Source organism: Charadrius vociferus, unplaced genomic scaffold, assembly GCF_000708025.1.
Source record: "Charadrius vociferus isolate BGI_N301 unplaced genomic scaffold, ASM70802v2 scaffold493, whole genome shotgun sequence".
In the NCBI taxonomy this organism is placed as follows: domain Eukaryota; kingdom Metazoa; phylum Chordata; class Aves; order Charadriiformes; family Charadriidae; genus Charadrius; species Charadrius vociferus.
The window spans coordinates 399,882-414,032 of record NW_009647581.1 but is presented as its reverse complement, the minus strand read 5'-3'; the positions used below and the strand labels follow the sequence as shown (position 1 = coordinate 414,032).

Sequence of the window (14,151 nt, the reverse complement as noted above, 5' to 3'; positions counted from 1 at the left end):
TGAGGCCTGAGTTAGACGAAGTGCATCCCAGCTTCTACAGCCTGGTACTGCTGGGGAGGGACATCTTCTTGCTTCAAGTTCACCTGAAGAATCCTCCTGCCCTTTCTCCCCACTGTTACCCTATTCAGCAAACCCCAAACTTGCAGTGAGCTCTAACAGTTCCATCTGCTTTGAAGCCCAAGGCAAATTGTACAGTTTCCATCCAAATCCTCAAATAATCTTTCAATTTCTTCGATAGATTCTTTTTTTCCTCATTCTGGGGCACGTTTTAAAGCCTAAGTAAAATGTGCTATTGTGTTTAGATATGAAAAGTGCCACAACAAGAGATGCAAAAGTCGTCTCACCTTTCCCAGGTTTCAAAGTTAACAATGCTACTAACCCAAGCCCAAGTCAATCCCATCTGTTCTTTAGCCACCCAGTAAGGGCTTCGTAATCCTAAGAGTACAGTGGAGTTATTTGCTCTTCAAGCTGATCTGACCTGCATTCACCAAAAGCAATGTTCTCTTTCAACACTCACGTGTTCCAGAAATCTGACACAAACAATTCAAGAATGTATTGCAAATGAAACTTAACGTTACAAAGATTCATGATTTACAACATCGAAGATCTGTTTCATTTTTATTTAGCAGTTGCTTCTGAACTCCTTTGCACTGCTCTGTAACTTCAAACCAGAAACTTAACTACTCTGCCTCCTCACCTTTGACATTATCATCTCAGCCACAGATTCAACCTTATTTTAAAAAGGTCGATATAATACGATGTATGTGGAAATGCCATGAACCACAGAAGTAAAAGACTAAGCCTTAACATTCAGGAGAGCAGCATAACCTCTCTTACCTTATCACCCCTTATATAGTAGGAGGGTAGGGTGGGTTTTTTTGTTTCTTTTGTTGTTTTTACCTTAAACATGAGCTTAATCCAAAAACCACATTCAGCTGTACATTTTCTGAGGCTTCAGAAGATGCCTTGTTCCCCCCATTTAAAAAGAAAAAGAAAGAATCAAGGTTAGATAGAAATGATTAAATACAAAGTTCTTTTGGAGTCGACCATCAAAGGGTGGTTATCCAGAAGTAGTCATCTTCCTCGATCTTGATGTTTTTTTGTTTTTGTCTTTTTCTTTTTGTCCTCTGTTTTGGGTTTCAATGCACAGACACATGCAGACACACCAGCAATTGCTTTGGGTAAGTCAGTTCCTTTGTGCCACTTATTCTTCTCCTTATCATAAACCTGGACTGTTTTGGAGAAGACTGTTTCTTCCCAGCTGTAGCCTCCAAGGATATAAATCTTGCCTTCCCAAACAGCCACCCCTGACTCACTGTTTGCTTGCAACAGAGGAGCAACTCTGGTCCACTGGTTACACTGAGGGCTGTACGACTCCACGCTCAGAATGTCAAAGCGAGCCATGGTTTCGATGTTGTCATCGCTGCCACCAATGGAGTAGATGCTGTCCTGTAAGGTGCACATGCTGTGCCACCCTCGAGCAGTGATCATTGGCCTCTTCTCCTCCCAAACATCCGTGCGGTAATCGTAACACAGCAGGTTTTTTCTATAGGGGCCAATTTGGTAATCATGGCCTCCTGAAATGTACACAAATTCCTTGTAGACTGTTCCAGCGTGGCCGTAGGTAAACCTAGGACAGGCAAACAAAAATGATCCCACTTAATACTTATGGGTTTTATCAAGATACACAGCATTCAACAAGGACTGCTACTAAAGAAGAAAATAAAGAGTAACTAAAACCAGAAGAATCCCTAATCCTGTTAGTTACCCAGTAACTATTCTTATTGATGCTGCTTCGCCCTGCGCTGTGGAGTGCTGAGGTACGACAATTACTTTTTAAGGCATCCTTTTCATACCTGGTCGCTACAAAGCGCTAAGGTATGACAACCGCTTTTTAAGGCATCCTCTACAGTGTGTCATACAAGAGAAGTAACCCATCCTGCTCTAGTTGGCATGGCCTTCACTCCCATTTTCCGGCTCCAGTGCTTGGGTGGGATCAGTCTGAGAGGGCCAGAGAGGAAAAAATCCACATCTCAGCAAGGGTTTCTATGACAGAAAGAGGAAATAATCATGACACCTCTCAGACTTACCAGTAACGATTAACCAAGAAAAACCAACAAAACCAAAACTACTGCTGCCTTCCCGTTCCACAGCCTCAGCACCATGAATCACATTTCTTACCCGCCAGTGTTCACAGCCCAGTTTAGCTGCAGTCATGATATATATGGTTTCTTTTTCATGAGCTATCCATCTGTTCTACCACTTTTGCTGTACAGGTGGTAACTTCTTTGGTGACCCCAAGACAAGGTAACAGACCTCAGTCAATCATAGATCAGAGTCCACGTTTGAAATGAGATGACAAAACGAGATGGCAAAAACCAACATCACGCATGCTGTTTCCACAGGGCAGAAAGAAAACCCCTTTGATCAGCTATAAAAAAGCCACTACAAACCTCATTCTTGAGGCTGTTCTTAACTTCACACTAGGATATTCCTGACCAAACCCTTTTGGGCTCTTAGAAGTGGAATGCTAAGGTGAGGGACAGCCTCAGCTTCTTTGAACATACCCTTCCCGCACATGCCTTTTTTTCCTTTTCCCGGGCATGGGGGGTGCCAACAGGCATAGCTTCAGCACCAGCCACAGCAAACTGGCTCACACACTGGTACAAAGAGCCCAAACAATTTAATAGCCATAGGGCTGCAGAGCAATATACTCACCATGCTGCACTCACGAGCCTCTGCTACCATCCTTTGTAGTCAAAGACTCAAGACAACTCAACCTCTATGGCAGACAAACCTACGTTAACACTACTTTAGCCTGGAATGCTTTTGAACCACGCCTGAACATGCTCGAAACTCAATGTGGATAGAACCTTGAGCTGTTTTTATTTCGCATGGTAATAGTTTGTCTCAGCTACACAAATGGTATCATAACTTCTTGCACTCACCTAAGTGCCAAGCGCTTTTGTGCCAAGGGAAAAGGTGGAATAGAAAAGAAAACCCACATTTACCCTGAAAGCACAATACAATTATTCTAGATGCCTACTGAAGCTTCTGATCCCTGACCAGTGTCTGAATCAGATATTTTCACAGGCTCCTGCTCCAAGAAACAGAGAAACCCTTGACACGCTTGGCGTAAGAATGCTGAGTGGCCAGACCAGACCTCGCAACTAGAGGGGCTGGAGCACCATCCCTGCAGACCTTGAAGAGATGACTTCAGTACTGTACTGCTTCTTCGCCACTCAGGAAAAAGAAAGCAAGAAAAAAGGCAGGCAACTAAGGCATAATTATGAGACTTTATCCAAAAAGGCAACTCAAAAATTCCACAGCTCACGATCTGCCTAACCATGGAAGCACATAACTGATGCTCGCTGCTTCTGTTTGGCATGAAATACCCTGAGCACACGCACTCCAACTTTCACACCTGCCAGAAATGCTATGGCAGGTGTAGTGTACAGGGATGTCACTCCACCTTGTTTGTGGTCTCTCACAGACAAGAACTGGGAGCATATGACTCCAGTGGCATCCAGTCTGGTTGCTAGTCTTTGCTTCTCTATATACGCAGGAATGGGTTTTAAAAAGTAGACTACCTATGGGAAGTAGGATGGATAACTTGAATTCATTTCCTTTCTCAAACTGCACTTGATTTTAAACCCACTTCTAACCAGCAAGCCACCTGGAGGGCACGCAGTGCACTCCACCGTGGAGGCAGTGTTTAAATGTTTTCCTACACTAACTGAAAAGTGGAATTCTCTACAGGTAAGTGAGCAATAAACATTTTGTCTCAAGCGCATGCAAGCAGTCTAGCACAGACAGCTACAGAAAAAACACTGACGTTTTTCTTTTTGCCTCAGACAATGGGTATGTCAAGTGAAGAGCAATAGCTGCAAGAGTAATTTGAAAGAGGCAATCATATCTGAAGCATCAAATCGACCATCAATTTGTTATTTCGCAATATAGGGAGATTACCCATTGAAATACGCCAGAGGTGTTTCACTTTGCCTGACTTCTGAAAAGCTCATCTGAAATTGCACATACCCGGCTTCACATTAATAGAAACCTGCATGAAATGTAATGCACAAATTGAAAACAATCAGTAAGAACCCTTTCTGCAAGCCCTGTGGTTTAAACGGGGGCATTTCTCAACATGCAACAGAACAGGACACTTCAATACAGTGGGTCCAGACATCTTCCAACAGAAAGCGTCAAGCGTTTTGGCAGCATCGTCTACAAGAGTGGCCAGAAAAAGACAGAGGCATTAAGGAGTTTCGACTCAGAACATCGGCTAGAGCCAGCCACCGATTTTGAATAACTTCCCTAGATATAATGCTGAAAAAATTACAGTTTCTGACACCGTAACACCATTCAGTAAATGCTAGAAAATCTACCATTTATTTTCTTAAGCAGAAGAACACTTGGCCTAACCCAATAGAGCTTTGGGAATCCCCTACTCCAACCAAAGGCCGGGCGAGCTGTGGTTGCTCTGAATCTCGGTGTCCACCTGTTGCAACCCTGCGAGATTATTCATGACACAACGGGTAGAGCAGATACCATCATTTGTTAACCTGTTTCAACACATTTCTTCATACGACTGCTTTCAGTTGTTCTGCCAAACTTTAACCTAGGGCCGCTCAATTAATTTCCCTGATGTCTGCAGCAGACTTTTTCATGGTCTATTCAAGATGAGAACACATTGCACCAACTTCTACTCTGCCAAGCTCGTCAGCCACCGCTGCTCCCTCCCGGGCTAGAAACTATGGCAGCAACTGCTCCCAAAGAGCCTGGGAAAATGGTGAAAAAAAATAGAGGACCTCTCTGAAGAATGGGAAAGGTATCCCACAACCAAAGACTTGAATGAGAGTCAGGCAAAATTCACTTGTAGCAAACTTGGACCAGGTCCACCCTTTAGATAGTTTGGCTGAAGTTTTCCACGTTAAGCATCTGCCTCAAGAGGCTGTGTGTTCTTCTTCAGTAAGACAACATTATTTCAGTCAAAACAGCTCAGCTCCTTCCAAGAAAGCGGTGAGGGAAAACGATGTGTTGTTTTGACCATGTTGGAGTGGGAAGGGGGCGGGGGGAAGACGAGATAAAAAAGAGCTTGCAAAGCTCTTCCTTAGAGGAGCACGACTCTGCCTGTGTACAGCAACACGGACAGAGGATTTGGCAGCGGACAGGAGGCATGTGTCTTCAAGGACGCAACTGTTGCCTTTCCCCTGAAAATGTCCACACACGTGGCAAGCTATAGCCCTCGGGAAGAAAAAAAAATAAAACCATTTTCTGCACGTTCAGAGCAGAAGCTTTAACAAATATAACCTCTGAAAGTCCAACCCCACACAGCTGAAATGGAACTACGCAAGCCTACACCCCAGAATGACCTCAACATGTGCCTATCGCTCCAGGGAATAGCCTTCCAGGCAGCAGATGGCTTAGAGCAGTCAGAAACACCACCAGAGCTGTGGGCAGAGAGCCTGCTTCTGGTGGCCACGCACCCAAGGGGACAAAAACCTGCACGTATTCTCTTCAGAGGGCAGATGACAGAAAAACGCAGGAAAGAAGGCAGCTATGTCGGGACATGTTGCCTGATCAGGAGATCAGGAAGCAGAGGATTGGAGCTTCTGGTTTCCTCTGCATGAGGAGAAAAGACTTGCTGCTAGAATAGGGCTGCGGAAGATGTTATTTGGGTAAAAACAGTAACTAAAATCAGTTTGAGGAACAAAAGCCTGTGGTGGGGAGGAAGACAGAGGGCAGATCAAGAGTATTTTGAAGGGAAGATAGTCGTACACAGAAGGACCTGTAGCTAGCATGCTTTCTTCTAGTCTTGAATAGATCACAAAATTCTCTCTCGTCCTTCCTCTGCTGTCAGCAAATCCACGTGGAGGACATCAGGGAAGGACTGCCCAGATCCCCTCCAGCAGCCACCCACACCTGCCAGAGCCACATCTCTCTGAGCTCACGCTGCGTTCACTTGTCCCTGCCTTCAGAAAGGTTTCTGTTGGTCACCTCTGCACCAATTTTTGCCTTTTGCCACCTGCATAAAGTTCTTTTTGCTTTATTCCTTCTGTGTAGAAAACCAGCTCTTTCTAACAATATACTGCCCAACGCCAGAGTTCTCAAACAGGAGAAAGAGGGCTGAAAAGACTGAAAATCTGAAGGTACTAAGTGTCCATTAAGATCTAACTAAGGACAAATTAACATGCGAGAGAGCAGCTACATGGATAAGTGGGAAGCTCCCTAGTTCACTACGCACTACACAAACACCCGAGCTGGCACAAGGGACAGTTAGCATGGGACAGGAACAGAACAGGCAGGAGGAGAGGATGCAGGACTATTTCTTTGGGATGCAGCAATAACTTAAATAGTCGTCATATTACAGCCTAACCCTGCAGTTTAGCATCCAACTAAGGCAATGTAAGTGGGGTCTATCCCACAAGGGGACTTTTGCCTAGTCCAAGCGGATCAGCGAGGCAATCAAATAAAAAATGAACACATCCCCCAAAACATACCCCCATCAAAGTTCATTTTTAAATGATGCAGCTGCAAAATTCCCAAAGCCAACACACAAGTAGCAGTAGGAACATACAGCAAAACCACCCCTTTTTGGACAGCTTACAGCCTGCAAGCTTCTCCAGGACCACTTATATGCTGGGAAAAAAAATCCATGCCTGTTCTACGGTGTTTTTCTAACAACACACAAGGCAGTCAGGTCACATCTACACTTCTTTGAAAAATGTTTTTAAAAAATGCAAAAAAACCCACAAGCTGTGCTATAATTTCTATGAGACGTTACTGGGATCTTACAGGTCACCCCCATTAACAGAAGGGATTAGGAACTGAAGACACTCAAACTCAGCTTTCCAGAAGGATTGTGGTGTTCAGCCTCAACTGCTAGATCTGTCTGCGTGAGCAGAAATAAAACGGCAAAAAGCATCCTGCTTCTGAAGAGCACTCTCGCCCAGCTGTTAGCCTGGATCAGACTCGCATTGCAGCACCTGCCCAAAATAGAATTGGGCAACAGGCTTCTGTGCCTTCACTGGCTGCCTATGGCTCTGCAGCTAAGGGAATAAGGAAAAAACCCTGAACTCTCAAATCAAATTGCAAGTATCTTGTTCGTGATGTCACTACGAAAGCAAGCACCGCTGCTGAAGCTGCAGGTTTCAGATATCACGAAAATACCATTCGTACAGCCAATACTCCTGTAATTTCCATGAATGTGAAATATTGCTAATTCTGAATTGCTGTTTGCAAATGAAATGCTATCGTACCATTCTTACAAAGTCACTACTAAAACATTGATCCAAATTAGGAGCAATGTCCTGTGCTGCTGTTACATGAAGAGCTGCAGTAGTAAAGCCTCTCAAAAGTAGAGCAGCTAAGTTTTAACTCAGACTGAGAGAAAGAGAGGTCACATTTGTCCAGGTTATGTGCATTTGCAATACAGATAAATGGGGTTTATCCGCAACAGCCAACCTGAGCAGTCAGAGAGAAACACCTTGCAAGGAAAACAATCACAACAAGGTGACAAAGTAAGGGCAAATAAATTACAAAAGCCTTTGATCAAGATCTAAACAGTGCCTCTGAAAAGACTCAATTCCAAGTCACCTCAGGAAAAATATTTTAAGAATAGTAGAGCGAAATTACAAGGGCTCTTCCTCCCATCCTTCAGATGTACCTCAGGACAAAAATTAAATCCAATCGAGCTGACACGAGGCATGCTGCCTGGAAGAGATGCTTGCTCAAATACCAAATGCTGATATGGTTTGTTCCTTGCCAATACCATGTTGGGTTACATATCCCCTCGCCTCCCTTCTAGGGATACCCATTCATCAGCAACAGTCACACAAGCTCCCTCTACTACCCTTCTTCAAACATGGGATAACTTTCCAAACATCTCTATTACCTTGGCAAGCCTGCTATATAGGACCATGAATCCTTCTGAGGACTGTAGGTCTCAACTGAAGAAAGTGCCCCATTTTCATTCCTGCCACCCACAGCTACCAGCATGTCGGTAATAGCTCCCAGGTAGAAATCTACACGGCGTTGTCTCATGGAGGCAACCTGTCAAAAAAAAATAACATGCTGACATCTTCAAACATCTGGTAAGCAAGCTGACTTAATGTATATTCATGTCTAAGGATAGAATTTGCTTCATCCCATTAATTTGAAAAGAAGAGCTAGTGGTTTCATCCACTATATTCATAAAATACTTTTGGTTTTCTGCAGTAGCATGTTACATAGCACCCCTTTTCAAAATAAGGGGGCAACAGAAAGCATGTAAGAGACAGGTCACTCTATAAAGATTTGTGTTACATGGGCCTCCTTCCAAAACTCTGCAAGAAACACAAATTGGAATCACTCAGAAACACAACGGAACCACACAGGACGATTGGTTCAAAATACGGGAACAGTGTAATATTTGATAGGTCGTGCACTGGCTGCAGGGCTTTACAGCAGGACTGGAAGCAAATAGCTTGTTCTAAGAGACATTTAGCACAGAGACATTTGGCAAGCGTCAAAGACATTTTCTTTTTACATCAGAACCATTTTTTGTTCATTTATATATGCGACTGCTTGAGAAAGATGAACTCAGCAATCACGTCTGCAAGTCCATTCTAGCATTATTCCCAAAAGTAATCTTAAGACTTGCAGGCGGATGCTGACCAGGAATTTCACAGATGAGATGCCCAATTCCCGGGTGAAGCTGAAAATCTGCCCCAAAGTCTTTTGCTGTGTGTGTAACTTAAGCATTCCCACAAAGGATTCAAGTAGCGGCTTTCTCAATTTAAATAACCCAATTTGCCATTTGCCAGTGTTGCTACGTTGGCTATTCTAACAAGCCCTGTCCTTCCACCAAAAAGAAGAAAACACTCTAAACATTAAGGACTTTAAACAGAGAAATAATACAGCTTAAGTCTCACCTTTATCCACTGGTTACAGCGGGGATCATACCTATATAGGAGATTTGAAGCTGCATCCCCTCCATTGTCTCTTGAAAAGCTGCCTCCGGCTATGAAGATGAAGCCTCCCAAGACTGCAACACAGTGGTGACTTCGTCTGGCTGGGAGAGGGGTCTCTGCTACCCACTGCCCCTTTCTGACATCCAAGAAGCAGGTGTCATCACTCAGTTCCAGGCACCGTTCGGAAACCTCCCCACCCACAAAGAGGAGCCTCTCCTCGCAGGTCCGCAGGGTTGTCCGTTTGTTTTGCAGCACTGGCTGAGCCGTGACATTATTATGATAGTTCACCGCTTCCTCGATGAACCCCTCGCAGTTTGCTTCTTTGGGAAGAAGAGAGCAGACAGCAGGCTTGACTCGATGGAGGAGATCACTTTTAGGTATCAAGGGAAAATGAATGTTATCCAGAACCTGGTAAGCCTCGTTCTCCCTTTCCGGGTACTGGGTCAGCCACTGCAAGGCAGCCTGCAGCAGGTCGTGCTCACACTCCTGCTGCACGTTGCTGCTGTCCAGGTATTGGCACAACTTCTGCAAGGAAATGTTCTGCAGGAAGTCCGGGGTGAAAGACAGCGTGCCGAAGTTCTGCAAGATGAAAGAATCAATGTAGGAGTCAAGGCGCTTCAGGTTGTAAATGGAGGCTAGCTCCTGCAGGTACAAATAGTTCTCCTCGCTGACTTCATTCTCCAGATACTCGCAACAGAAGTCGACCACCTTCCAGATCTGCAGCAGGTGAGCTGTTTCCAGCACATAGTCGATATTGCCTCCATCTAAAGACAGCTCACTGCCATAAAGGAAATCCACCACAGCCTTAAGACCAATGTAAGAGGCTCCAAAAAGTTCAACCTCTTTTTGGTGGGCTTCTCGCATACCAATGGTGAACATAGAGTTGAAGTAGTCACTGCAAACAGCGAGGAGGTTCCGATGGGCAGGGACTCTCTGTTCATCCACCACGAGGACAATGTCACAGAAGAGGCCTCGGTGCCTCTGCTCATTCAGGCTCTGAAGAACTAGGCTGGAGTGGTCATCCCACCGGTACACCTGGAATAAACAAACAGTATCAGGCAGATGTTATCTCCACTGAGATAAATTTCAGTGTTCACAAAGTGTTTTCCCATCAGATGCAGTCATATACGAGAGAGAGAAAGCTTACTTGTGTTGCACATTTATAATACATTCTCACTTGAAACGGTTGGCAAGCAACACAGTACGAGCCCAAGCTCCTCACCTTCACTTTGAAAGGACTACGCAGACTTTTGCTGCTTCCTACTCCCCTTTTTTGTTATAATTTACTTCTACCTCCTCCACAATGCTGCATCCAAACCTCCTCCCTGATGATTTATACAGGCACAATTTTCTGAAACTCTTCCACTCATTGTCTTCGAGACATCTTGCTGACATTTCCTTTCTTACTTGTCCCCCAAATGACTCCTTACAGAGTTCTTCTCAACTAAGCTACTCGCTAAATATTTGGAGTGGGAGACACACATGCAGCAGGATGACAGATTTTCATTCAGGCCATGTATTGTTTGGGTTAGTGCTTCCTTGACAGCTACCCCCCCTCTTAAATCTTTTCAGAACTCTGCATTTCTAAGCTAGTTAGGGTAAAATCCCTCTCTTTCTCTCCAGATTATTCCAGGCACACACACTACATTCAAAAATAATAGCTGTTTATTTATGTGCAAAGCCACACATGTGGATAACTTATTCCCATAAGACTTTTACTTGCTTCCAGAAGCCAAGGTAGCTTTTGTTTTAATGAATACGACTAAATATTTTTCTTTTTAAAAAAAGGGGAAAATGCCCTCAGAACATGTCCGCTAAGTGCCCTTCTGGGATCCCTCTGGTCCAGACATTCTTCCCACCAGCTCTGTATGTGCCACAGAGCTTTTGAAGCAACGAGAATTTGCCTCTTTCTCGCAGACTCGCGTTACCAGTCCTAAGAAGAACCAACATGGAAACGTTTTGTTACCCCTTGAATGTCCTGCAGAACATGTATTGAAAGGGCTGGTCACCCCAGTATGTCAAGTGATGCAGCTTTTAGGACCATCCTTCTGGAGGAATGGCATGCTTGATGGTACAGTCAGTTACCTTGTGATCTCTCTTAATAAAAGCCAGGTTAAGTTAAATGCAAATACATAACTTTAATTACCAAATCCAAAACAGGCAGAGTTGCAGAGCTTGTAAGAACATGTAAGAGAAATGAAAGGAGGTGGAAAGGAAAGACATCTTCGTATCGTGCCTAAGTTAGCTCTGAACAGTTCTGGCTATAGGACCCTGGGTCTTGCCCAGCTCTACACCCTCAGGCTGCATTCCCACAAGTGACACCCTGAAAAGTTGTCTCAGTCTACATCTACATTGCAAACAGTCACACAGATGACCTGAGGTCCTTTCAAGCCTCTCAGGCGTTCAACCTTTCCTTCACCAAACTGTTGCTTCTCCTAGAAATCCTAACTATCCATGGCTTTCCTCATTTCCCAAACAGAAAGCACATGATTATTGCTGTCTGGCTAAGCCATTAACGGGTTGGTTAAATCACAGTGAGATGACCTCTCTGCCCACCTGGACGGGAAAGGTTCAAGTCCTAGAGCCAAGTCTTCTCCCCTGCATGCAACCCCCACTCTAGATATGCACTCTGTGTACATAATTAGGTAATTGTACTTTTGTATGATGAGATAACGCAGGCAGCTCACCACTGTCCAGACGTGATGGCAGCCAATCATCCTGAGCTAATACCAACCTTGGGAGCCTGACTTCCCACGTCTGCCTGTTAGCGGTCAGTGGTACAGCGACAGGCAGTCAGCCAAAGACGAGACCCAAATTAATAACCAAATGTGCTGCTCTTAGCGTGATATCCAAGTGGTTTCTCTTTAGATTTGCTTACGCTCTTTTCTAAACAATGGCGACCAAGCTGCCAAAAAGCCTTCTGTTGGAGTAACTTGGTACATGCAAGTGTACAAAGAAGAGGCTTCAATAATTACAAGTTTTCTGCGACAAAACTCTTTAATTTGCCTTATACTCCTTGCTGCACCGTATCGCTGAACTTAAAATGGGATCTATGGCATAGACAACAAAGTAACTTCTACTCAACAATAAAACTGCCAGACACCTGTAACAGAAAAAGACATGGGGGTTAAGGACTGTAAAGTTTTTAATCTTATTTTTTCTGAGGTTGAGAAATGCTGGTATCATACAGGAGCCCAAGCAGAGACCAGGGGATGGAGGAGGTGGGAAGAAGAAGAAATATGGCAAAGGACAAACTATACGTTTGTGGCAACTATGATAAAGGATAGTGGATGAGCAGACAATAACTAACACCTTACAGCACCCTCTTCTGAATCATGGGGGATAGTTATTGGATTAAATCTAAAACATATTGCCTCTCATCTCTGTAAATTGGCTGATCATTTCTCTCTAATATTCTCTAATACCACCATCGTGCATACAAGATTACACCGGAATATAAGATTTGCCAGAGATCCCTATTTGCTCAGCTGGCTGTCGAGTCAGCAGCATAATCCTGACCGCAAATACGCCTGACAACTTGTACTCCTAAAATCCTTGTTGCCATGTAGAACTGCTGCTGCTTCAGAAATCAAGCATAAAATCATTACGTGTGGCACTGGATGGACTCAGAATATATTAACATCTTTCAGCCACTTAGCAAGTTCATTCGTTCAGTGAGCAAATAACAGAAGCTGATAGCTGCACATTTCAAAACCAAGACTATTTTTTTACTAAACACGAACATATTTCTCAAGCTATTTATACTCTGTAGAACAGCTTTAGCATTATCTACTAATTCTAAGTTTAACAGATAGCGACAGCTGCTGTCTAAGCAAGAAAATAAAACAATGCTGTCAAGTTAATTAATTTTTAATGTGATGAATTATTATTACATTCAGACTAAACCATTTAAATTGTAGACAGGATCAGCACTCAGGGAAAGAATATATTTATAGGGATGCATTTAAAAATTAGTCCTATTTATCTTTTCTCAATTGTATTAGAGCAGTATTTTAACTTCTTTTGGATTCAAAGATCTGATTTCTTTCAGCTTGTTAATGCAGTACCACTACTCGTCAGCGATGCAAAAGAAAATGAGATCTGTCTCATTCAACTTTCCTAAGACAGATACAGGCACTGCAAACTTTTGCTCTTCTAGCTGTTGTCAGCAGTACAAGGTACTTGCTCTGCAGCATCCGTAAGCTAGCGCTCGCACTGGAACGGAAAAGCAGTTTTCACTGCTATGAAACACAGTGAACATAATGATTACAGCTGATATTAACATCTTATAAATCTTAGGTCATCATCCTGATGACCTCCATAAAGAGCTACCTAAGATGGACTTCTGCAGATTCCCAACTAAAATCAATGTATTTGTGCAGACAGAGATTCTATACTAAGAAAATTAACCTCACAAACCTAAGAAAACATCTCAAGTTCATGGAGTAACCACTGCAGGATCCAGACTCCCATCTTGTACAAAACAAAGACTAAATCTAACGAGTAATCCCAGCTTTGCTTCTGTAACTAGCTTGGATTTCATGAGATGGATCAGTAAAAAAAAAAATCCCAAAATAAACACATTGTATTTAATGACTGAATTTTTGGTGTAGAGAAAATACTGTGCTGTGATGATGTGGGTTTCTTTTTTAAGTTATGAGTCATGATGAGCAGATGCCCATTTGCTGTTGCTGCCTTTTTTTTTTTTTTAATCACTAGGTAGCAATTTCTTCTATAAAAAAATATTTGAGCAGGTAGACCACCATTTTCAACCTCTTTCTAACAGCTCAGAATATTCAAATTCTTCCAAAACAGCCCATCCAAAAGACAGCCTTTACCCCCTCCTTTTTTGTTATTTCTGTAACTTGCTTTTTTGGTAGGCAACACAAATTGTACAAACCTTTGAGGATTCACTTATCTTGTGTGGCCGACAAATCCTGCTTTGCCTGGTTCCCTCCATGACAGCCTCAGCCACAGCACTTCTAGAACAAAAGCAAAGAAAGATGTTAGCAGCGCACCAATCCTTCAAGAGTGTGAAAAAACATATTGTGCTGAATAAATAACACGATTGAGAAGACCCACACACGCTAATTGGCAGCTTGAAAATGTCTGAGTTAGAAAATAATATATAAAAATTCGGTCCCTGATGTTGTTTTCCCCTGTTATTAATTCTTGGTTGTGTCAACAAGTCGGGTGT

The 14,151-nt window shown here is 43.3% G+C and overlaps 1 protein-coding gene across 1 annotated transcript; it reads right to left on the bottom strand.

Annotated features, from left to right (window-relative positions):
• Positions 1-898: 898 nt before the first annotated feature.
• On the bottom strand, positions 899-13,914 carry KLHL36 (kelch-like family member 36). Its single transcript, XM_009880945.1, has 4 exons — positions 13,855-13,914; positions 8,916-9,989; positions 7,898-8,055; positions 899-1,630 (listed from the first exon to the last, which is right to left on the bottom strand). Exons 1-4 carry the CDS (start codon positions 13,912-13,914, stop codon positions 1,075-1,077), a joined length of 1,848 nt encoding a protein of 615 aa, XP_009879247.1. The 3' UTR covers positions 899-1,074.
• Positions 13,915-14,151: the final 237 nt, after the last annotated feature.